Raw genomic sequence first — 27,418 nt, forward strand, 5'->3', positions numbered from 1 at the left:
CCTTCAAATAGATCTTACTTAGAGTCTAAAATGTTACGTCACTCCACTTCCGCGGGGTAGAGCTTTCCAAGATGTTTTACTTCTTTGAAAACTCTTTTGAAGTTTTCAATATATTTAGTTTTTGACATTATGTGTTCTTGATTGTAGTCATTTTGATGTGTAAAGGTTAACATAAAATTCTTTGTCATTTTATTTTGGAATTTATTATGTGTTAACAAATATGTCTGTTAAACAAAATTATCTTTTCTTTAAAGGTCAGTGCATAAAAGTTCTTTCTTTCATGCCTCATACAGACAATTCAGCTTTCCACAGCCTCTGTTGTCAGTTGTTGTTAAAATAATACTGAAGAGTAAAATAAAAGGCTGATTGGATTAAAAATAATTGTTATGTGTATGTGATTGCCTGTGAGTTCACCATGTAATGAATTTGAAATAAATGGCTATTGAGTCTTGGCACGGAGAGGCCTGCAAACATAGAGGCCATATATGTACATATTTACAAAGTAATATTTACATTCTATCTTAATCTAGAGTCTGTGATGACTTTACAAAACGTTATGTAAACAATATTTACAGCTTTGTTTTCTGGCGTGTATATGTACAAATTCTCGCTGCTCGATACTCGTGAACATGCCACGTAAAGCTGTCCGTGGGAAAAACACTGATGTTGTAAATGCAAGCCAGCGACTTGAAGAGTTTGGCCTTGTGCTTTGTTGATGGTCATTGCAAAGGGCAGTTTAAGTGGAAACTGCAGTCGTTTAAAAGTGAACAGAAAGTTGGTTGGGATGACAGGAATCGTCGGTATGAGTTTGAAAGATTATATTTTAAAAGTAAACCCCCACCAAACCAAATTAAAAACTAATTAAATCTATGGATTTTTTCAAAGCAACCAACCATATATATGGAGTAAACAATCATTGAAGTCGATGGTAACAGTATCAAACAATGCTTAAAGTCACAAAAAAAGAGAAGTGAATGAACGTATTGTACGGTGCTGGCAGAGACTGACTAGGTGACCTGCAACGGACCAGCCACTATTGTGCTGTAGGTAGAAACACAACACCAATTGAATAGTAGTGATTAAGTGAAGTTGAGTATTGTGAACGTATTGTAAAGTAGCAGTAATATCAATGAAAGCCATTTGGTAAAGGTGAACAGATGAAGTGTGAAAGGAACAATATTTAATGTGGACAAACACAGCACAGGATAGCTTACTCCGTACAGGCTGATAGGAGCCAGCTCACTGAACACCTGCCCGACCCAACGGCAAGTGCACGGCCGGCAAGTATGCGTGGAGGGGATAGGCGAGGTGCGGCGCAGAGGCCGTGATTTATAGCACAAATTTAGGTTTTACTCGCTAAACGTTGGAGATACACGAAAAGTGATAAGGACCTTTCGTATAGGAAATTAAATTTTAAACCTCGTATATGCCATCAAAAGTTTGCTATTTCCTAGTGTTCTCTTTTTATTTTAAATGGAATTATGAACGTTTGAAACCGAAGGGTGTAGTGACGTCACTAAAATGGTCGCCATCTTTAAATAGCGCAAAATATCGAAATCAAAAGCAGCGTATATGTTAACCATGTAAATAAGCTATATTCATGCAAAATTTCATGTAAATCGGAGCAGTGGTTCTTGCGTGATTGAGTAACACAGAGACATCATTTCATTTTTATATATTAGTATAGATTTTCCCTAACCATTCTATTATTTTTATTTGTTGTTAAACCATTTTGAGGTTACAAATGCTGTTGACCGCAAGTGCGAGCTCACGGCTTTAACTCTGCTACGCCTTACTACACCACCATCGTGGGAGAATACACATCCTAAGTACTTGAAATGATTCACCTGTTCCAGGTTTGTACCTACTACCCGACTTTCAGTCCGCCCAGTTTTCTGATTATTTACACGGCAATAAAAGGGTGGGAAGGGAGCTATTTCAAGGTAAGGTGAGCCTCACAAAAATCTGACTATAACCTGATGACTGTAAACAGGCAGAAATAACTCACCTCATCAAAGAAGATGGAAGCGTGTCTAGGAGAGACAAAATTACAGTGACCATAGTTGACTAACACCACATCATTGTCAGCACCTAGAAATAAAGGAATGACAACTAAACTTACAAAATGGAAAGAAATTAATACAGTCAACTTAACAGCTGCAAAAAAACTATACTAAAATACAAGTTTAAAAGTAAATTATGAAGAAATCCCAAAAATAAGATACTTGCAATAGTACTTTTAAAAAAATGGACTTTGTCCATAATTATAGGTCTTTTCTGCTCTGACGACAGGTGGCCTACATGCTGTCACGGGAAGTGGGGTGTGGGCAGTATGTCGCTGCCCAATCGGACAAAAGATCACCTGGCAGTGGCGCTGAGAACTACTCAGTCGCCCGGGGAGTTTGCCGCGCTCACTTCACCCTACGAACTGCTGTGTTGCCGAGTAGTCTTAGGGCCCGTACTACGACTGTCAGGTAAACAGCCAGATACGTAGGCTGCAGTTTTGCAAACTAGAAGTTAAATGTTTTCTTGCATACTACTGACGGATTTTAACTACGGTATTGTAATGCGGAAGATGTAGTAACATTTTTATTGGGTTGGTAATAAGGTTACTGAAATCTAGCGCGGTGGTAAACGTGTTTGTTTAGCTCTATTCCTTTTGAAACTGTATTACTGGAATCCAATATCACACTCTTATTAAGCTATAATGTGGAAGTCCAGGTCAAAAACAGAATTAGGACCGAGATACACATACGAAGAAATGTTAAAATTAACGAAACTGAAACTGTTATAGAAAATAAAAAGACTGAAAATGTAACCTGGACGCAAAAGTTAAGATTCAGGTTATGTATCTTTTTTGTCCAGTACTATTTACGAGGATGCGCGTTACGACGAAAGTAAAGTTTATATTCGTAATTAATGCCACTGATGCAGCGTGGGATCATTAATTTTATTATTAATTCAAAAATTGTTTGCTCATTGAATAAGCAGTTAGTTTCTTTCTTTTCAATACAATGTGAGAATAGTAACTGGCAAGCATTTATCTCACTTTAGCGTAAATACTTTTGTAGCAAGTTGTTATGAAGTAAAAGAAATATAACCTCCTTAACATCCTCATTCGACGGACGAATCGCCATGAGCAACGTCGTATACCTTTACTCCATATGTGCGCCGCGGATAGATTTGGAATAGAACCCACACTTTTGACACGCATTTTAATGATTAGGAAATGTGTGCTATCACCTCCAGTACCCTACCGACTACCATTTACAAGGTAAAAAAATGTTAGACTATTGGGACTCGAATCCACGAAAAACTGCTTATCAGCAAACTTTGCTGCCCTAACGACCACAGCTACCCATGAAGCTTGCGGTTGACTGCTTGTGTACTACTGATATACTCAGTAGCAACAACTTGCTAACTTGGGAAATCTGTTATAGCTGGACAGGAAGCATGACATACTTTATAAATAGATACATAAATTACATTGTAACAACTTAATTTCGTACAGCATCATGCAGATGTAGATTCATCTTCATGAGTAGCCATCTTGATTCTTTACAGTAGCGTCCCCGATAAGTCCCAGATAAGAGCTTTAACAGCCTCTCCAACTTCGGCATAGCTATACTCGAGAATATTTTCCCAGATTGCACATAAACGAAAGTCGTAGTACACGGTTTCAACCGAACTTCCAGATAAATGTCCAAACTGCCAAATAAATTTATACCGCACTTTTATCCGGCTGCCGTAGTACAGACCCTTACAGCGTTGCATGTGGGTATTACAAAGAGCTTGTTTGATGCGTTTGTTTTAGGATTATTCTTGTTTTATGAGTAATTCTTGCCGCGTCCTTTATTGCATTCTTTGATTAGCGTGTTTGTGGCATGTGATGCGACGTTACTTTGTTTCTATTTGCATTGCTCTATGTTGTTGTTGTATGTAATAAGTGCACTATATATCATACAATGGTAAAAAGGAGCCAGGGTAGAAAAATGATCGGCAATGTTCACAAATATAAGTAAACTCTTTCAAGATTAAAATTATTGTGTCCACCTTTTCAATACAAATATATATTTTTAGTGGTTAAATTCTACATGAATGAAACACACCAGTTAGGGACATGTTTCGCCCTAGTTATGGGCATCTTCAGCCTATATTAATCCTAAGGTCAAGAATTAAAAATATAAACATTGGAACTTATAGTAAACTAACACCAGAACACTGGACAACAGCCCTCATTCATCCTCTGCACAAAAAAGGGGACAAAACCGACCCTAATAACTACAGGGGAATCTCTCTCCTAGACATAACATACAAAATATTTTCAATAATCATCCTTAATAGGATAAGTTTACAACTTGAGAAAGAACTAGGAGAATATCAAGGAGGTTTCAGACCCTGGAGGAGCTGTCCTGATCAGATCATGAGTCTTAAGTTGATAATGGACTATAACAGGAGAAGAAACAGAGATATGGTGATAACATTTGTAGATTTCAAGAAAGCTTATGATTGCATCCATAGAGAATCTCTGTTTAAAATTTTAAGACACCTTGGACTACACCCCAAATTAATAAACATGATAAAATTGACTCTCACCAATACCAAGTCAAAAGTGAAGTTTAGGGGTGAAACATCAGAGACATTTGAAATTAAAACTGGACTACGGCAGGGAGATGGGCTCTCACCACTATTATTTAACTGTGCTCTAGAAATGATAATGAGGGAATGGTTTAGAAAATGTCCCCCCAAAATAAAGATTGGCCAAAAAATCAAAACAAATTGCCTGGGTTTTGCTGACGATTTAGCATTACTAGCAGTGGACATAAAAGAAGCAAAAACCCAGATATCAGAACTTCAAAACATTGCAAATAAAATTGGCCTCAAAATATCATTTGAAAAAACAGAAATTATGCCCCAAAAACCAACACAGCTAAAAGAAGTCACCATAAATGGTCATAAAATCAAAATAGTAACTCAGTTTAAATATCTTGGAGAAGTAATAACACACAACTTAAATGAAAAAATCTCAATCCAAGTAAGAACAAATAGATTAGCTAAAGCACAAAAATTAACATGGGATATCTACAAAAAGAAATGTCTATCAATAAATACAAAAATAAAACACTACAACACAGTTATAAAACCGGAAGCTACATATGCAGCAGAAACACTCTTTTACCTGAATAAACAATCAAAGACTGACAGACTTCAGAAAATTGAAAGGAGGATTGGAAGAACCTGTATCAACAAAAAATATCAGAAAGATGGACAGTGGCGGTTAATACCTAACAAAGTCGTGTACAAAGAGCTAGAACCCATTACAGATACTATGCGTAAGAGGAGACTGGGATTCTTTGGACATATCATGAGGATGCAGGACTCGAGACTTCTGAAACAACCAGTACAACACAATCTCGTCTCAAAAAATACCACAACAGGATGTAAATGGATCAGAGAAGTAAGAGAGGATCTGAAGGAAATAGGCCTTACAACAGAAGACACCAAAAATAAGATAAAATTGAATACAAAACTCAAGAATACAAACCTCCGCTTTACCCTTACACAAAACAAACCAACAACACGCACATTTTCAACTGAGGAAAGGGCACGAAGATCGGAGCGTCTGAAGAAGTACTGGGAGGACCGCAAAGCCCGAACAATCCCTTCAAAGAGACCTGAACGACGGACTGACTAAACTGATCCTATGTGGTCATAAAAGAAGAAGAAGAAGAAACTAACTTAATGCTAAATACAATTGTCTTACGCTATTTACACAGTTTACAATATGTAGAGTATGTACAATAAGTGCATTAACCTTGCCAGAATTATGAACAATGAATTACATTTTTTACAATGACCAGACCTCCAATTGTAGTTTGGATTGATCACAACTTGAATTGGGGCTTCTCAATAGTATTGACTAGAATTTATCACTGCGCGAGTTGGGGTCTCGTCAGCTGTTATAGTCGCCTGAGTCATAAGAATTTTTACAACACCGGAATCTTGGATAAAATCGTTAATATTCAATTTATAGTCCACATGTAGTTGGAAATGAAATCCAATCAAACGAAGACAACATTTGGGCCAAAAATAAATGAAATTTATATAATTGTAAATTTAAGAGGGCTTTCTTTTGTACGTTGGTTTAATTACATTTCTTATCTTTCAAAGGAAGGAGAAAATAATGGCACTTTAGCGAGTTTGTATAAAGTGCACAGAGAGTGTCGGAAGCTTGTCTAAAAATAATAAAACTCATCCACAGGCCATACTCGAAGTATAACATACGAAGGTCTGTATTTCACGGTTATGTAGATTTCAGCACAACTTTCAAGCTCTCACGGGAAATCCTGGCAACGTTGTAGTAGTGGCCTCGGTCTCTTTCCCTTAACGGCCTCTTGCGTCGTGCTGAATTGGTCGGCCCCACGTTCCCCGCTTTCCCTGACAGCACGTACGCTGCCCGCCATCAGAGCAGAAAAGACCCATAGTAGAAGATACCTGAAATACTTTGGTCATTTTATGCACAAAACGAACAACCTTACAAGGCTTATAATGATTCGAAAGATAATGTTGGTGGTGGTGACCATCCTCTTGGAAAGCAGCCGAGAGGACAGAGACCTACACAACGGTTGGATCAAATGGTCTGAGCGGTACTAGTAGACTCGAGAATCACAGCTGAGGCAGTGCCGTCATAATGCCAGGGAATGGAAAGGGGGAATATTATTCCAGTTGACGATTACAAGTTTATGAACTTACGACACAAATTCATGCCTTTTAAACCAATTTTGAGACACTGACCATCGTGGGTACAAAGTCGACACTTTCTCTGAAGTTTGGTCAAAATTTCTATACAACTTTCTACCCACCAATCTTGTTAATGCACGCAAGTTAAGTCTACACTAACAATAATAGAAACAAACACTTTATATCTGATGTGTCCCCCTCTCTCGGGTAAGGTTCTGATGTCTCTCTGGTCTATACTTTTCCATTACTGAGATGTCTCTGGAACAGGATTATGGCCTCGGATTAGTCTACCCAACTTCTGTGGGATTTAGCTTGCCAGCCGAGTCGAACAATCTCTCTAATGCCAACAAGCATTATCGTGCACGAATATGAATTTATCTCCAATAAATGGATCTCAGTAGTGGTGAACGTTGCCCCCGACACACCATAACAGAGCCTCTGCCAAACAGCATCCTTACAGGGAAAGTACTCTCCAGGTAGTCTCCCAACTCTTTCCCAATCATCTGGTGATTTAAGGGAGATCCTGGACTTGCCGGAGAACAACGCTGTTCTACTGAATGGTTCCTGTAGCAGGCTGTCATGGCTGAAGATTTTGATCTCGGAAGCATAGTCGAACAGTCCCCTTGCTCACCAAACACACGCTGGAGCTATACGGCAATAACTCAGAACCTGGCTAATGAGAAATCAGTCATCGTGAGCTGAAGTCTGTCTTCCACTTCTTCTGTATGTTTCACTGCCTCTTGCACCATGGTGTTGGCAGCAGTGTCCATCATCAATCAGAACAATATCTTGAGGTGTCAGATGCATGTTTTCAACTAAACTTAACGATGAAATGACCCACTTGTCATTTGTTGTGCAATAAAGTGAAGACAAGAAGGGTCAATGCAGCCAATAAAACCGTACTAACCAATGATAAATATGCATTACTCAATTCTAAATTACCTTTAAATTGGAAAATTATAAGAATATTAAAGTGATTTTCTGCCAGTCATTGTAGCATAGTAAATATGTCACATCATACCAACAGAGGAAACTAGTGCTATTTTTACTAAGCGTAAGGCACTAATAACATGCTGAGAACTGCAAGGAAATACTTCACCCTCATAGTGGAAGAAAAAAGGACCAAGAAAATACTGGATAAGAGACACTAAAATCAGAGGTGGAGGATAAAAGATTTGTGTGGAAAGATGTCCAAGAACAAGAGTTTGTATACCACATTCTGTAAACCGGAGATGGAGAACGATGGCATTACATATTAACTAAAAAGAGAACAATATGAACTATGACAACAATATTTACAAATTTATGTAGTCTACTGTCTTTGGTGTTCCCTTGACAGTCTGTGAAATGGGACTCTTCAACTGTCTGCCTTTGGAAGCTGCAGCTACACTCCGCAACCTTTCCTCATCTCAGAAGTCTGCCATGGTTAGCCCAGATTCTACTGAGTGCCGCAGAGAAAACACCAGGCCTGTTAAAGGGTGCCTGCCAGACGAGGTGTCTGCTGCAACACAACTGTCCAGCCCTTTCCACGCCCAACACAGTGTCACAATGCTACAACATGTCTTTCTTCTTTTAAGTAACAGAACTCAGAGGAAGCAGAATAAGAACACCAAACACACAATAACAGGTTAAAGTGGAAAACGTAAAATAATGAAAGGACCGACAATGATGAACACGGAAATGCAGAAGGACAAGGGTTGACAAAGAAAACAGAGAAGAAAGGCAAGGACTAAGTCCAGTCACTGGACTCTCCCTTCATCAGTTCTAATTTCTATCCCATCATGAGGGCAGAGGATTATGAAAGGTCTTTTTTCTTGATACAGAGGGTTGGATAAAGAAGAGGCATTCCCTATCCTCCTCCTTAGTTTACCATCTTTGATTATTTATATGCATACATTCCATTTCCACTACTTATCATATATAAAAATATTTTCTTGTGTTTTTGTGTCTTTTACAATCTGAATGAAAAGTAATTTTTCTTCCTTCTTGCCTCTTTTTCTTATATTTATATAGATTTTCCCTCATTTGACACTTCTTACAGGGGCAGAAGACAGCAGTGTATTTCCACTCTAACTTGTCTACTACCAGCTGCGTATCTGTTGAGAGGTTACTTCTGTAATTGTCACACAGCAGAAACAAGAGATAACTGTCAGTGTTAAGTTTTCTTCCAGCTCAGTGACATTAAGGATTTCAACCTAACGGGGGGAGGTTTGCAGCTTACAATATTTCCATATAAGTCATTTTTTATGGATTAAATCAAAATCTAAATTTGCGAACTTCCTAAATTCATACGGTTCAATCATATCTGATATTCATGATAGGAAATCATTACTGTCACTTAAGAGTGAATAGTTCCTGATATATTTCAAAGTACGTAGAAAATATAATAATCTTGAATATCTCTGATTATTCCTCTCAGGAAACACAAAAGATTGGAATCTCACACACCTTGAATATTATTTGACACTTCCTGTTTTGGCCCCATTAGTATGTGTATTTTTGTTGATAGAGCAAAGAAGCTACTCACCAGTGCCGACAGTGAGGGTGCGGTACGACATGGAGCAGGGGCTCCCCTTGCCCGTGAGGGGACACAGGAGTGCCCTGGCCTGCACCTGACTCTCCCTGGGAAGAGACACGACAGGCTGCGGGGTTACAACAGAGGGGGCCGTGGTCGTCGTCGGAGACGAGTTGACGGGGAAGAGCTGCTGCAATCGCTGGTACGCCAGGAGGTGCACCAGTCTATCGTCCAGCTTAGTAACGTCCAGACTCCCAGACAGAGCGGCCTGCAACTGTGCGTTCAGCTGGCACAAGGATCCCTTGCCTGCAGGGACCGAGTTGAGCACCAGAGTTGGTGATGAAGACCCACTTCTGCCTACGTACAGACAAACAACATCCCGTCGAGAGAGAGAGATTGACGGCTATGGAGCCTCACAATACAACAAACAAAACAAGACAGTGTAACAGAAAATAATACATTCTGGAGTACATATAAAATAAATACAAGGTTTAATCCACCTACTCAATACTTTACACAAATTGCGATGTTTACAAAAAGTTACGAGGTACTAGTTTCAACCCTGTATGGGCCATCATCAGCCTAGCCAAGATACATATGTATATGCCAAAGTCTTAAAACAGAATAACACGGTGGAATGAAATATAAAAGAATGGATTGAGTAAGTGATGGATTGACGCCCTCACTTACATTAATTAATTAATTAATTAATTAAATAAATAAATAAATAAATAAACAAACAAACAAACAAACTTACTTTAAGAATTAGCTTCTGAAGGTTATAATCACACACCAATCCCCAGAAGATTGCAATAAATGACAGATCATCTGATAGTTTATGTTCAAGTAAAACACCATCATAACTTAATGGCTATCTTACATTCAAAATCCATTTATATTTCAGCCAATGTGACACATCTTGTAAAAACTCTCATGATATCCAGTATATGCATACACTGATGACTCACTAAGATGTAAAACACATCCACAAGTTTGACAGGGACTAGCAGTACTGTATGTACAGGATTTCACACTTTGATACTCACTGGCTGCACGAAGAGTGACGACTTTGGTACTGCACTGCGATGTCGCAGAAGACGGCGTAGTGACGACTGCAACCTTCCCAACCGATGGAAGAGTGCAGCCCTGACGAGACTGGAGTATCGATGTGGTCCTGAAAGACACAAAATAACTGACCACTAAATCTTATGTACCTTACCAGTATCAAACACTACCTTAAAACACACATACATATATCTTACAGTATTTAGTCTGCAAGCCTTTGTGCATTAACTAGATGCCTCTACAATCCTCTATTTGCAACCCTCTCTGTTTAATTCCATAACTCTTACCATTACATCATTAAACTCAAAGTCTATCACTGTCTTGGTCTCCTCTACTTCTCTTACCCTCTATAGCTAAATCCATTGTTCTCTTAGGTAACCCATCCTCCTCCATTTACCTCACGACCCCAGCACCGAAGCCAGTTTATGCGTAGAGCTTCCTCCACCGAGTTCATTCAAAACTTAGCCTTTATCTCTTCATTCTGAGTATTCTATCGTAAATGTTTCACCTGTTCATACGGACGATCACTCTCGCCTAATAATACTTTTTCCCCTCACTAAATAATTTTGCCGGTTCTTGGAGATGCCAAGGTGCCGGAAATTAGTCCCTCAGGAGTTTTAAATGCCAGTAAATCTACTGATATGAGGCTGATGTAATTGATCACCTTCAAATACCACCGGACTGAGCCAGAATTGAACCTGCAAAATTGGGGTCAGAAGGCCGGGACCTCAACCATCTGAGCAACTCAGCCCGGTTAGTTAGAAATATACTGTGTGTCAAGTGGTACAGTTAAGTGTGTGAAAATTCATCGCACGATAGCCTAGAAATATACTTGTGAGAAGTGCTAATGCGGGTACTGCCAAATTGTTGTCGTACAAAAATGGCCGCCAGTCACACTCTCGCACAGGGGCGAGTGTAGTTGATGGTCAAAGAGTGTGAGAAGTAAGCAATGTTTAAGAACCCAGTGACTGTTCCAAAATATAAGGCTTCAACTAGAAGTTCAACATAACATTTGTTTTAGGAAGAATGTGAACTGCAGTACAGCCAAAAACTGGTTAAGAAGTTTTTGTGGGGACCATATCAAAGAAACAAGTGTTTAAGATTGTAATTAATGAAATAAATAAAGAAATAGTACGTTTAAAAAAAAAACATAATAAAACATCCAGGAAAAACCTTAGAAACAAACTATGCATGTCAGTATTTCCATCAAAATGTAAAACTCCACAAAGAATGTCAAGAATTTGATTCAGAATAAAGAAAGATAACTTCCGCATCACTCGGGTGTAAGAAATGTTTCTAAAGTAGACTGCTTCTGCTTTCGTTCGAAATTATATACAAGAGTATCGAGTCTGGTCACCCACGGCACGTAACGGTGTACTACGATCGTAGCTTCTACCGCTGCTGAATGCAGCAGATCTCACCCGTTTCATTTTCATCCTCGTTACTGTTCATGCACTGCGCAGGTGGCAACACTGTCATCAAATTCAATATATGTGGCAAAATTCAACTCTGGTTCATCCATACGATCAACGCACTTTCCATAAACAGTCTCATTTACACATTCCCAAGCACATTTTAAGAATTGCATGGCATCCAAAAATGAGATTTTATCACGAAGCCATTCCCAGGAAAGCCAACCATTTCTGCACGAGCATCCTTTTATATTTCTACTTCATACATCCGGATGATGCCCTGATCCAACGGTTTGAGATGACTTGTACAGTTCGCGGGAACAAACACTACACGTACATTTCTCAAATAAGACGTATTAATTGGGTGCACAGCACATCGGTCAATGAACAATATGTTTTCCTCTGCTGCACTTCCATTCTGGCATCAAGTGATCGCATCTAGTTCTCAAAAACTGATGATCGATGCAAGCATTGTTATTTGCCATGTATTGGCATGGACAGGTATGTACAAACTGTGTGGATTCTTCCACTTCCCACTCACGTTGCAGACTCTCTTTACCGAGTTCACCTCCATGGCATTTCTTACATTTTAGCACGTGCACTTCATTACGAAGAAGCTGGAAAAAGAGCCCCTCTTCATCTCCATTAAAAACATCAGGACTAGAGTCCTTTAAGATTTCCAGCAGTGTCGTATCTCTCCATGTCTGAACACTATCTACAATGACAATGGCAGCCTCCCAACATACAGATTTGTGTTAAAGTTTATTGCATTTAAATTTTTTTTTTTAAATTTCAAGCAATCAATTAGATGCCTTGAAGTTACACAATCCCATTTTGATGGAGAACTGTGATACCTTGGCCCAAATCACTAGAAATATTCAAAGCCTGAGCTTGTTTAAACCAATTCATGAGAAAATCATTTAAATCTGGAAACTGACTTTTACGAACACATTTCATTTGACTACTTCCTCCTCTCAGACAAGAATCCTCAGTCTTCTTTCGGTTTCTTACAACTGTGAAAACAATGTAATGTTCTTTTCCATTTATAATTTAAGGCTGAAGATGACCCAATACAAGGGTCGAAACTAGTCCCAAAGTAATAAATACATACAGTACTGAATAAGAGGACTTTCCCATTCTTGTTGATAGTCCATACATACACGAGGTACAATACATGCATGTTGAAAAAAAAAAGTACAAACTGTTCCCATATGCCAGGGGATAGTTTTTATTCACGTATTCAATACTACGTTTCCTCGTAAATACGTTCTCTTCCCTTGTCCCTTGCAGAAAAGTCTTAATGAGATTTTACTGTATATGTTTACAATTGTCATAAGACAGTAAAATAATGTAATGATATTGTAGGGTATTTAGGACAATAACATCATTTTTGTCTCAGTGAAAAAACAATTCAAAGAAGTCTAACAAAACACTGAATTATTGTTTGGGTCATGACAAAATGAGCAAGACTAGCTAACTCATATTACGCACATGCAAGTAATGTGTGGGATAAGCTAGCTTGTTACCTGCATCAAGATGCTGGATGTGACTAACTCTTTTTCCTGTCAAAATGTGTCTTGCTACGGATGTCCCTTTCTCACCAAAAACTGCCCAGTGATAGTCACTATGTTCTTTAATAATTCTGTTATCATAACTTGTAGGGTAAAAACGTAAGAGATGTAGAAGATCGGAAACTGTACATTTCTTTATATTTGCCTAATATTTGCAGAGAAAATGTAATAATTATTGCAAACATCCCTGTTATTACTCCTTGTACAATAGACGTACACAATATAAGGTCAGAAATTATATTTTGAACAATTTTTATACCGTGCAGTTTTATAATGCAGCTAATATTAACAGAGAACTTTGACATTTTCTGATTCGGCCCCCTTAATACTGCTATACTACTATATACTAGAGCAGAACTCAACTATACCCGAGAAAGTCTGTCGAGCATTTATCCGTGATCTCAAACACAAAATGAACTTTTTTTTTTTTTTTGACAACTGTATAACTAATTGGCAATAAAAAAGCAGCATGAGGCTAAACTTTTAATTCACTTGAGAAGAATGTACTCACCCAGATTTGACTTTCGCTGTGATAACTTGTCCCACACCGTTACTGAACGTCGACTCTTCTTTGCACTTCACCTCTCCGTTCTGATGCTGCTTGTCCTTGAGCAACGACACAGGTCCGTTTAAAACTACTTTACTTGTCGTTGCACCGTTCAACACAAGGGCGTGACCCGGCGCCTGCACCAGGCCACTATTCACAGCACTATCCGAGAGAGAACATTGTATCTTAATGGGTTCACTTTCACTCGACACCACCACCGGTTTCTGATCTTGTTGTTGCAGCTTCTGTGTCTCCATGTGGCATGCAATACTCGTCTGGAGCGACACGACGCTACTAAGCCACTGCAAAACACAAAAAGCAACTCATCAGGTCACACTCAAAATAGGAAAAAAAAAAATTACAAAATAACGTCTTTGTAGGCCAATGTTGAGAAACAAAAGTAGGGTTCTGATGGGGTTTTTTACTGTTGCAAATAGCATTTATCGAGGGAAGTCTAGGTGTATGAAATATTAGCACACGAAGAAAAAGTGTTCAACAATGACTATTTTAGTAAAAGTTGAAGAAAAAAATGGCTATCTGAGTGCTTTCTTAACTAACGTTGCTTAAACTTTCAACGACAGACCCTAAGTATGCATGGAAGAATTGTTGACAGCATAAAAATCTCCGCAAGTCCAGGATGGTATATACCCATCTATAAAAGGTCATTTATGTCTTAATTTACAAAGAAAACCAATGTCACAATTAGAAACCATATTAAAAATTTATCACAAAACTTTTATCTATTTGCCTCAGTAATTTTAAAATTACTCTTTACACTATGTAATTTGCATGAATGGTTTAGGTGGTGGTGTTGTTTTTGTGAAAGCAGGGAGGGAAGGAGCGAGCTGAGAGGCAGCCGGCACTGAGCAGTTCATCTACAAGGAAACCTTTTAAGGCCTATAATCATTAACTCAAAATTGCCCCAAGCTCATCTCGTGTAAAACTCTTGCAAAAGGTTATGATGGACCATTCGTGGCTCAGCTGCATTTTGCCGCTGCTTGATGGCAATAGACAATAGTCATGGTACTCGACAGATCAATCCAACCGTCCTACAAAATATTGTTAATTTTTGCCCAGAAGCGACTTTTGCTTGGCCTTTGAATACGTAAACTAGCTGTACCCAGTGCTGCCCTGGTATTATCTGAGTCTTTGAAAGGAATCAAATGTATTTCTATTGTAAAATCAAAGCACTTTAATTTTCAGGTTTTTAAACGTATGATTACAGTGTAAAAATATGTGATACGTACAAGATTCCAACTGTCAGGCTAGTGGCCCCAAAAACTTATTTCATCATTAGGACATTTTATTTTTCACCCATTCTCACACCCCATGCTGATGGAGGCTAAACAGTATCCAAAATGTAACAATTCATCTCAGCAACCCTGAAAACTACAAATTCAACACTTATATAGCTCACCCCTTAGGGGTGTCTTACCCCACATAGTATTTTTTTTTTCCAGATAGGTCATACATGTACCAAGTTTGATTGAAAATGCTCCATGTGTTCAAGAGCTATACTGGAATACACAAACATACATCCATTTTGAACTATATCACCAGTCCAAAAAATTGCCCTAAAAATAGGATTACAAATATCCTTTGAGAAAACCAAGATCATTCCCATGAAATCAATGAGTATAAATAAAGTCTTCATAAATTACAAAAAAAAAAAAAAAAATTAATATAGTTTTACAATTTAAATATAGTGGAGAAGAAATAATCACACACAAGTTAAATGAGAAAGAAACATGGATAAATAGAACTAACAAAATGAAAAGGGCCTAATTTCTAATCTGGTCAACGTATAACAAGAAATGCCTGTCAATAGACACTAAGATTAAACACTATACAATAAAAGCGCAAGTCTCCTGGAAGCCAGTTATGCTTGTCCAAATTAAAAGCTAAAGAACTGATCAGCTCCTCAAAACTCAAAGAAAAATCATCAGAAAGTGCATAAATATTGTATTTCTTTCAAGTGTTGCGACTGCCAGGAACTCTGCTTTTACAACAACTAGTGATGATAAATCTTGGAAAGAAGACAGGAGGGCAATGAATCCAAGAAACTCAGCAAGATCTCAAAGCAGTTGGACTAAAGATAGCTTTTAAATTTCTTTTTGTTCGTATTTCATGTGCTAGCCATTTTTTCATGAACCTAAATGACCATCAAACTGCCTACAGTCAACTGCTATGTAGACTTATACTGCAGTACTCAGACTATGCAACGCTACTGGCTCAGTTCACTGACAGGAAACACTGAGTGTATCGAGTTACGCTGACAACGCAGCGGTCTGTGTAGTAAAAAAGAAAATGTTTAGAAAATCATACCAGCTAATCTTACTACGTAGACTTTCATGACCTCTAAATGACATTATAACAGTTAATTTTGGGGATACCAGGTCGTGTAATGCTTACGATATGCTGACGTATTTCAAACCTGGGACCAGGATCATCTTTAGAGCAATAGCCAAGATTGTATTGGCAACGTGTCAGCATATTATAAGCATTACACGACCTAAAATCCCCAAAATTAGTGGCTAACTTTTACTAATTTGGCCTTGTTAAACTTGAGTGCAATATGTATATTTCTATTTCCTGGAATCGTACGTTTTAACAAAACATTTTCTCCACCGTTCTGGTCCTATACCATTCTGAAAGTTACAGTGTGTTTCATAATTATGGATTACAAATTATACAGGTAAGAATAAATTATTAATTTACAAGTATTTACATTAACGGAACTGATATCCGTGACCATGTACAACACGTTTCATAACCTTACACACAACGCGATCGTATTATTATAATAATACAAATAATAACATGATGTAACACTTCATAGCTATACATAGAAATAATAATAATAATAATAATAATAATAATAATAATAATAATAATAATAATAATAATAATAATATTATTATTATTATTCAAGCTCGATGGGTAAGAGAATATTGTTTTCAAGTTATACCTATTATCGCACTTGCGTCAAACCTTCCATTAGAAAACTAGTAAAAACAACACTGGACTCAATGCTCAAATTTAAAACATGGACAGCATGTTAAAATACAACCAAATTATTCTGCTGTTCATCTCTGTTCGGGACGTGCTAATCCTCATACAGGAGAAATACATACCATCTCTTGCTCCTCAGGAGTAGCAGTTCCAAACCGCCTCATTTCCTCCGCTTCCTTCTGCGCCCGCTGTTCCATTGCGTCCAACACTTTATCCTCGCGCAGTACATCCCGTAACGATGGAACGAGAGGTGGAGGACATTTGTAGTGCGCCTTAACAGCATCTGGCACCTGAAATATGAACAGTAACCACATAAACATTCTGATCTGTGAAGCACCTTATACAGGTTTCAATGAAACAACATTTCATATAAATATCTACCAATCATAACATGTACCATCTAAGATTTAAAAAATCATAATTAAAAAACAATAAATATGATGGGCAATCTGATACATTTATGTTTTGTAAAACACGATGTTTGTAGGAAAAACAAGCTGTATACAGAGAGAGAGGAATATGAACAGAAACACACAATGACAGGTCGGTGTGGGAAGACAAGACCTACTTCATCTGAGCCCCCTGACAAGCTCCATCATGAGGGCACACTGACAGATCTCCAGTCCTGGTGTGGGAAATGTGCCATAAGAAGAAACCAGGGATAGAAAGGTACCAAAACTAATGTGAATACAGGAGACAGATAAATATAAGTAACGGAAAGGAATAAACAAATCAAGTCACATAGTAACAAGGAAAGGAACACACATGAACTAAAACACTTGACTAACCCTGACTGTATTTCTGGGAGCCAGTCTCACTTTGTACCGGAAGGGAGGGAAGCGTCTATGAGCCTTCCTGATGAACTCGCACTTGATGGCATCTTGGTCGATGGGACCAGAGTAGCGATCCCAGAGCTTGACACGCTCCGTGGCACTACACGATGTCAGTAGACTCTTGTCCTGCACAAAGGAGAACATTAACTTCATACTAAGCCTCAATACACATCACCTACCAAAGGGCAACCAATAAACTTACAAGAAAGTGCTCGGGGTGGTTGGGACACATCCAGTGACCCGTGGGCAAGGACGTCAAGGGTGGATCCAGACAGTCCTGGTGGAAGAGCAGCGGGCAGTAGTCGCAAGCCACCAGCGGGGCCTTCCGGCAACTCCTGCCAACATAACAGCGCATGAAGGAGGAGAATAACTTCGACAAAAATTTCATTATTATCAATTATTACAGACTGCAAAATTATGAGAACAAAATTATTTTGAAGAAAGAAGTTCAACACATGGCTGGAAAAACATTGGACATAATAAACTCACACAGCACAAAGATTAAATCACAATGCAAAAAATGGACATACTGTACTATGTATCTAATGATAGATAACGCCAAGAATGTACAATAGAAGGGAAGAAAATGGCCCAAGGAAGAGAAAACAAAAATAAAATTACACACAATTACACAATAGCAACTCGAAATTATGGACGATAACGCTAAAAGATTACGGTACATTCTGCTAGGAACGTGTGCTACCGGAAATAAAGGAACGACTGTTCCTATGACTTGTCAGCAACTGGAACAAGGGATGAGAGTGATTATCGAATGTACTTAAATATGGCTCCCTTCACGACACAATCACCCTCTAGTGACCACCTATTCGCCATTTTGTGTGTGTTCAAAAAGGAAGCATTCAGAACAAACAACACATTACAAAAACAAATTCATAAATGTACTCTAAATAACAAACATCATTTTCCTAAAAGAGGAATTTAGGAATTCAAATGCCAAGAAACAAATTGTCATGCCACGTAGATTCACCAAACGAAACATACCTTCCACGCCAAGTACAAAGAACATGAAAATGCAATTAGATACAACAGACACTCAGGATTTGGCGAACATATATATGACAACTCACACCACTTCACAAACATAACACAGATCTAAAAATTTTACACATCGAATATAAATATTAAAAAAATTTACATCGCAAAGAAAGATAATCAAGCGAATCACGTTGACCTCACATTTTAAAAATCCACTCCTATTCACACCATTTAATTTATGAACAACATTCCACACTTTTTTGCACTAGTGCTTAATAATCATAACAACAACAACAAAGGCGGAAACACAACTGTCCTCACGTTCACAGATCAAAGTAAACTTCGTCCGATGGCAAGCTAAGATGGTACATCCAGTTCATCGGATTCTGATGATGGATTCGTACGCTGTTTCTGTTGCCATGAGTACTGCGTGTCAAACGACTGAAAGTAATTCACGGAGGAAAGAAAAGGGTGAATACCACAATTTAGTGTGTGTTGTGTTTGAGTCATGACTCTATAGACTGGTTTGATGCAGCCCTCCATGTCACCCTATCATGTGCTAACCTTTTCATTTCTACGTAACTACTGCATCCTACATCTGCTCTAATCTGCTTGTCATATTCATACCTTGGTCTACCCCTACTGTTCTTACCACCTACACTTCCTTCAAAAACCAACTGAACAAGTCCTGGGTGTCTTAAGATGTGTCCTATCATTCTATCTCTTCTTCTCGTCAAATTTAGCCAACACAAAAATAATTTGGAAGCCTCCACCTTATCAATACAATATTTATTTACTATAATGCAGTAAATAAATATTATATTGATAAGGTGGAGGCTTCCAAATTATTTTTATGTTGTAGTAGTAATCAATATGGAAATGAAACTAATAGATTATAAATTTAGCCAAATCGATCTCCTCTCGCCAATTCGATTCAGTATCTCTTCATTTGTGATTCGATCTATCCATCTCACCTTCAGCATTCTTCTGTAACACCACATTCCAAAAGCTTCTATTCTCTTTTCTTTCTGAGCTAGTTATCGTCCATATTTCGCTTCCATACAATGCCACGCTCCACACGAAAGTCTTCAAGAACATCTTTCTAATTCCTATATCAATGTTTGAAATAAGCAAATTTCTTTTCTTAAGGAAGCTCTTCCTTATTGTGCTAGTCTGCATTTTATGGCCTCCTTACTTCTGCCATCGTTATTTATATTACTATCCAAATAACAATATTCATCTACTTCCTTTAAGACTTCATTTCCTAATTTAATATTTCCTGCATCACCCGCCTTCATTCGACTGCACTCCATTACTTTTGTTTTAGACTAATTTATATTAATCTTGTACTCCTTACCCAAGACTTCGTCCATACCATTCAGCAGCTTCTCGAGATCTTCTGCAGTCTCAGATAAAATAACAATATCATCGGCAAATCTCAACATTTTGATTTCCTCTCCTTGAATTGTGATTACCTTTCCAAATTCCTCTTCGATTTACTTTACTGCCTGTTCTTTGTAAACAATGAAAAGGAGGGGGAGACAAACTGCAGCCTTGCCTCACTCCTTTCTGGATTGCTGCTGCTTTTTCAAAGCCCTCGATTCTTATCACTGCACACTGATTTTTATACAGATTGTAGATGATTCTTCATTCTCGGTATCTGATCCCAATCACCTTCAGAATCTCAAATACCTTTGTCCAATCAACATTATCGAATGCCTTTTCTAGATCTACGAATGCAATTTATGTGGGCTTGTCCTTCTTGATTCGATTCTCGAAGATCAGACGTAAAGTCAGGATTGCTTCACGTCTTCCTACATTTCTTCTAAAGCCAAACTAATCTTCTCCCAACTCAGCTTCAACTTGTTTTTCCATTCTTCTGTAAATAATACGTGTTAAAATTTTGCAGGCATGAGATACTAAACTAATGGTGCAATATTTTTCACACCTGTTAGCACCGGCTTCCTTGGGAATAGGTATAACAACATTCTGCCAAAAATCGGATGGGACATCTCCTGTCTCATACATCTTACACACTAAATGGAATAGCCTTGCCATGCTGGTTTCTCCTAAGGCAGTCAGTAATTCAGAGGAAATGTCATTTAGTACGGGAGCTAAATGAGCATTCACAAAGATTTCAGATGTACTTCAGACTGAACAACGATGAATTCAACTACTTACATAAACTCATCAGCATGAAATTTTTGAACAAAGAACGCCCTGCATTTGCAACTGATTCGGGGGAATCCTACACGAGGCTTTTCAGATTCGAGAAAATTTCAAAAATTACTTCAACTCGCCTGAAGGTTCTCTGCCATGGCAATTACCAATTGTTCGTCGAGGAACAATAAATTGAACAAAAAAGAAAAGAACTGTGCGGCAGTGAATGGATCAAACAAACATCCATTCACCAATCTCTAATTCAACAGGATAATTTGTAATTTGTGTAGTATTTAAATTATTATTAATATTACTGCGATAATAACCATAAGTAAAAGTGTGGACTGTTTTCAACAACTGAATACCTATTAAAATTTGTACAGTTTAGTGCTAACCTATGATCTTTTAATTCCTTTCGTATTTCGTCCCATGCCTCGTGCCGCATTCGCTGGTTTCTATAGTTAATCAAACCTATATCATAGAGATTCTCATGCACCCGCACCAATTCAATTAACAATTCTTCCGTATCACTATACGAAACTGCTGCTATTCACACCTCACATCACCAGATATGAGCCAGAGGAGAAAAATGTGCTCCGCGCGAGAAGCGCCGTCACCAGATTCTGCGCCTCAATGACGTCAGCCGATGGGAACAGCTGTGATATGAGTGCAGTGTCATCACTCTACATTTCGTTCAGCGTGTAAAAGGCATAGCACATCTTTCCGGAAGGCTCGATTGCGTCACGATACGCGCCAACTCGCATCAAGGGACAGTAATGCATTTCCGCCTTATTAAAAATAATATTATTGCTTTTATGTCCTGCTAATTTGTTACAGATTACAGCGACGCCAAGGTGGCGGAATTCAGTCCTGCAGGAGTTCTTTTGCGTGCCAGCACATCTACTAACACAAGGGCGACGTATCTGACAACCTTGAAATACCACCAGATTGAGCCAGGATCGAACCTGCCAAACTGTGGTCAGAAGGCCAGCACCGTAACCATCTGAGCCACTCAGCCCGGCAGGAAAAGTACACCTGCAAAAGTTTCTTCTCTTAATTTTATATTCTTACACCATCCAACAAGAACGTCTGAGAGTAAATGAAAAACGGACTGTAATCGCCCACACCATATACAGTAAAACCTCGTTATAAGATTTCTGCAGAGGACAACAAAAATGAACGTGTTAAGCAAGAAAACATACCACTGAATATACAAATAAAAAGTATCCAACAGGGGTATGGAAACATGAGGGCATTTTATGGCATGTATCTGCGAGTAAAGGAAAAACTATATCTGGATTTCTAAACATGAGAGGAAAGTATTAAAAGGTGTGAAAAACACAAGAGATGAAATATGAGAACCTTTCCTGCTGGGGCTTATACAATAAACAAGTGCAATGAAAGGTGAAAAATACCAAACAATGAAAACATATGCATGGGAGCCAATAAAAATATTGAAATATTACTGCATGGCAGATAAAATTGTAAGCCTTTTATTTCAGAGCAGTGGGTTATTAAACATTATTTTCTGGTCACACTCGACCATGTGCGACCAGGAGGAATCAGAAGGAATGACTTTGACCGCCATTTTGAAAAATTTCAACCAAGTCAAATGACTGAGTCGAAACTCAAAGGCGAGAGATCAACATTCGCGACTTCTGCACGCTTAAAGATGCGGATGCCAGTCCACTTTCTGTAAGATTGTAATTTTGTCTCATTAGCAAGGAACTTTACGACTTTTTCCATAACTATAACTAGGCTATCACAAGACAAATATGCACCACGCTAGTCAATTTCACACGATCATGTTCCTAATCCAGACATAGGCAAACGCATCATGCGACAAAACTTCACTGTAAAACTTAACTCAAAATAAATTTCTAACTTCTGAATGGAATTTGCAATACAAGCATAAATAGGCTCATTTTTTCCATAATCATGCAACTGTGGTGACGGTTCTTACCCGAGTTGTAAACAGTGTTTTTTACACAAGGGATAACAAATAACATTTTCAGAAGGAGAGATAAATGTAATCGTACTTGTAATAAGTGGTAGATATATTTATATGTTCCTAATCCAGACATAGGCTACCATATCACACAAAAAATATTTGCTACACTTCACTGCACAACTCATCACAAAATAAATTTCCTACTTCTGAATAGAATGCAAAATACAAGATGACTCACTGTGTTATCCAGCAATCTTGCTGCTGAGTGGCAAGCAAAACTGAGCATTTATGAGGCTAACGGCTTGCTCCCCGAACGTGAAAATTATCCTGTGAAGTTCAGGAATTTAAGGCCTTTTTCCGTAATCACACAACTGTGGCGATAGATCTTATCCGAGTTGGAAATCACGTTTGTTTTACAGGGGATGACAAATAACATTTTCAGGGCCAAGAAAAATGTGATCTTACTAAGTGAGGTATTTTTATATAGATATGATATGACAAGAATCGGGACTTCGAATTTATGATGTCCTAAGCGGGAAAATGTTGTTGTTGGTTTTTTTTTTACGTCGAACCGGGGTTCATGGTGTGGGTTACTGCAGTCACGTCCTAGTTCGTGAACCATGGGCAACGGCTGAGTGGCCCAGTAGGTGGTCCTGAGAGTCCGGATACCAGTTGCTATGGAATGGGAGTCGGCATCTCAGACATATTCTGAGTCATGGCCTTCCTTGTGCTCAGGCGGCTAAGGCTATACAATACACCGGTGGTCCATAACATGTTAGAGGAGAGATCGTCACTTGGACTATGTGTAAGTAGAGTAGCATCCTGCTTCATGAATTACCGAGCTCAGAACATTTTAAGCCAGCCTCTGATCTATGGCAGTAACGGAGTCCCACTCCCATATGACAAACAAGGGATTCCTTGGAAACAACTTGGCGAACGAAATGAAATTCGATGAGGAGCTATCAATATTAATGGGGCTTATGGAAGAAAGTAGAACTGGCTGAGTCAGAAAAGAGGATGCATCTGGATGTGCTAGGAGTAAGTGATATTTGGGTAAGGGGAGATAACATGGAAGAGATATGAGATTATAAAGTGTACTTTATGGGTGTTAAAAAGGGAAGGGCAGAATCTGGGGTAGGGCTGTTCATCAGAAATACCATTGCACGCAGCATAGTTTCTCTTAGGCACATAAACGAGCGAATGATGCGGGTACATTTGGCAGTTGGAGGAATTAGGACGATAATTGTCTCAGTGTATTCACCATGTGAGGGTGCAGTTGAGGATGAAACTGACAAGTTTTATGAAGCATTGAGTGACTAGTGCAAATGGGCGTTTTAAATACAAGAGTTGGAAATAGAACTGAAGGATACGAATGTGGGGAAGATATGGAAGCTAATGGGAATGGGAAGAGTTTGCTGGACTTTTGTGCTAGTATAGCTAGTTTAGCAGTTACGAATACATTCTTCAAGCATAAAGCTATTCACCGCTACACTCAAAAGAGACTCTCTTGACCAACTTCGAATTCAGGAAATCTGTTAAGAATAGCGGGTTTTTGGGGATTTTTCAATGATACAGATCACTATCTGATTTGTAGTGAACTAAGTATCTCTAGGCCTAGGATAGAGAAAATGAAATCTGTTTGTAAAGGAATAACGGTAGAAAAACTCCAGGACAAGGAAATTAGGCAGAAGTACATGGATATAATTAGTAGGAAGTTCCAAACAGTGGACAGAAAGCAGGTTCAGGATATAGAAAGAGAATGGGTGACAGACATACAGGGATGCTGTAGTAGCAACAGTAAGGGAATGCCTATGAACAACTGTGTGTAAATATGGGAAAAAGCGAACATCTTAAAAACGTAAAAAGAAGGCTTATCAGAAATGGCTCCAAACAAGGGCCAAGGCAGCCAGGGAATTATAAATAGATGAAAGAAATAGAGCAAAACAAATAGTTGCTGAATCCAAAAAGAAGTCGTGGGAAGATTTTGGTAATAACCTGGAAACGCTAGGTGAAGCAGCAGGGAAACCTTTATAGACAGTAATAAAGAATCTTAGGAAGGGAGGGATAACAGAAATGAACAGTGTTTTGGGTAATTCAGGTTGTCATAATTGATATCCCAGGGAATCACTGGAGTGGTGGAGGGAATATTTTGAACATCATCTCAACGTAAAAGGAAACCGTCCTGGTGGTATTGTGAACAGCCAAGCTCATGGGGAGGAGGAAAATGATGTTGGTGAAATTACGCTTGAGGAATTGGAAAAGAATAGATGAAATTAGACCTGAAATGGTGAAGTACAGTGCGAAGGCAGGGATAAAATTGCTTCATAGAATAGTGAAATTAGCATGGAGTGTTGGTAAGGTACCTTCAGATTGGACAAAAGCAGTAATTGCACCTATCTATACGCAAGGGAACAGGAAGGATTGCAACAACTATCGAGGTACCTCATTGATTAGTATACCAGGCAAAGTATTCACTGGCATCTTGGAAGGGAGGGTGCGATCCGTCATTGAGAGGAAGTTGGATGAAAACCAGTGTGGTTTCAGACCACACAGAGGCTGTCAGGATCAGATTTTCAGTATGCGCCAGGTAACTGAAAAATGTTACGAAGAATAGACAGCTGTGTTTATGTTTTGTAGATCTAGAGAAAGCATATGACAGGGTACCGAGGGAAAAGATGTTCGCCATACTGGGGGACTATGGGATTAAGGGTAGGTTATTAAAATCAATGAAAGGCATTTATGTTGACAATTGGGCTGCAGTGAGAATTGATGGTAGAATGAGTTCTTGGTTCAAGGTACTTACAGGGGTTAGGCAAGGCTGTAATCTTTCACCTTTGTTGTTCGTAGTTTACATGCATCATCTGCTGTAAGGTATAAAGTGGCAGGGAGGGATTCAGTTAGGTGGAAATGTAGTAAGCAGTCTGGCCTATGCTGACAACTTGGTCTTAATGGCAGATTGTGCCGAAAGCCTGCAGTCTTAATATCTTGCAACTTGAAAATAGGTGCAATGAGTTTTTTTTTTTTTTTTCCCAACTCTTGTCCCGTTTCCCTACGGGGTCGGGTATGAGGTGAGATGAATTTGTCGTGGCGGTTTTTTATGACCGGATGCCCTTCCTGACGTCAACCTCATCAGAGGAGTTAATGAGAGATGAAATGAATGACGTGATATATGATAGTAGGGAGAGGGTGAAACCCGGTGCCGGCACATAGCCTACTCCTGTCGAATAGCACCAAGGGGTCTGCTCAAGGCTTAACGTCCCCATCCGACGGACGAATCACCATCAACAGCGTCATATGTCCTCACTCCATATGAGGACTGCGGAGAGGTTTGGAATTTAATCCAGGCTTTTGGCACGTAATCTAGTGATTAGAAATTGTATACCACCACCTCCCCTACCCTGCCGGCCAACATTCTGATGGTGAAATTTTTTTCGACCAACGGGACTCGAACCGGCTAACCTTGGTGTTAGACCGTTTTAGACTTCAGCGCCTTAACGATCATGGCCACCAGGCGGGCTAAAATAGGTGCAATGAGTATGGTATGAAAATTAGCCTTTCGAAGACTAAACTGATATCAGTAGGTAAGAAATTCAACAGAATTTAATTTCAGCTCGAACAGTAAGTAATTTCAAGTATTTAGGATGTGTGTTCTTCCAGGATGGTAATATAGTAAGTGAGATCAAATCAAGGTGCAGTGAAGCTAATGCAGTAAGCTTGCAATTGCAATCAACAGTATTCTGCAAAAAGGAAGTCAGCTCCCGGACCAAATTATCTTTACAGTTTTCAGACCAACTGCTCTACGGGAGTGAAAGCTGGGTGGACTCAGGATATTTTATTCACAAGTTAGAAATAACAGACTTGAAAGTACCGAGATTGATTTCTGGTACAAACAGGTGGGAACAATGGCAGGAGGGTGTGTGGAATGAGGAGATAAAGGCTAAGTTAGGAATGAACTCTATGGATGAAACTGTATGCATAAATCGGCTTCGGTGGTGGGTCATGTGAGGCGAATGGAGGAGGATAGGTTACCTAGGAGAATAATGGACTCTGTTATGGAGTGTAAGAGAAGTAGAGGGAGACCAAGATGATGATGGTTAGACTCAGTTTCTAACGATCTGAAGATAAGAGGTATAGAACCAAATGAGGCTACAGCACTATTTACAAACAGAGGATTGTGGCGACGTTTAGTAAATTCACAGAGGCTTGTAGACTGAACGGTCTATAATTATGATGTATGTATGTATGTATGTATGTCGCACTGACACAAATAGGTCTTATGGTGATAATGGGATAGGAAAGGCTTAGGAATGGGAAAGAAGTTGCTGTGGCGTTAATTAAGGTACAGCCCCAGCATTTGCCTGGTGTGAAAATGGGAAGTAACGGAAAACCATCTTCAGTTGGTAATGTAAATACACACAGTGTAAATAAAACTATGTACTGAATAGGTGGAAAATGTTTATGTTTATAATTTATATGTAATCTCAGTTCAATATGGACCAATAATATGAAGTTTATAACCATTCATCTTCAGGGCTGCCGACAGTGGGGTTCGAACCCATTATCTCCCGGACGCAAGCTCGGAGCTGCGCGCACCTAACTGCATGGTTAACTCGCC

The 27,418-nt window shown here is 38.8% G+C and overlaps 1 protein-coding gene across 1 annotated transcript in view; it reads right to left on the reverse strand.

Annotated features, from left to right (window-relative positions):
- The window catches only part of LOC136885982 (PHD finger protein 12), a 90,706-nt gene that overhangs the window by 18,387 nt on the left and 44,901 nt on the right, over positions 1 to 27,418 (reverse strand). The window contains exons 7-13 of the mRNA XM_068230705.1: positions 17,899 to 18,031; positions 17,652 to 17,822; positions 16,986 to 17,153; positions 13,816 to 14,153; positions 10,303 to 10,430; positions 9,269 to 9,613; positions 2,009 to 2,091 (exon numbers count right to left, since the gene is read on the reverse strand). Coding sequence (XP_068086806.1) covers positions 2,009 to 2,091; positions 9,269 to 9,613; positions 10,303 to 10,430; positions 13,816 to 14,153; positions 16,986 to 17,153; positions 17,652 to 17,822; positions 17,899 to 18,031 — 1,366 coding nt within the window. The remainder of the gene's footprint in view (positions 1 to 2,008; positions 2,092 to 9,268; positions 9,614 to 10,302; positions 10,431 to 13,815; positions 14,154 to 16,985; positions 17,154 to 17,651; positions 17,823 to 17,898; positions 18,032 to 27,418) is intronic.

This window comes from Anabrus simplex, chromosome X (genome assembly GCF_040414725.1).
Source record: "Anabrus simplex isolate iqAnaSimp1 chromosome X, ASM4041472v1, whole genome shotgun sequence".
NCBI classification, from domain to species: Eukaryota; Metazoa; Arthropoda; class Insecta; order Orthoptera; family Tettigoniidae; genus Anabrus; species Anabrus simplex.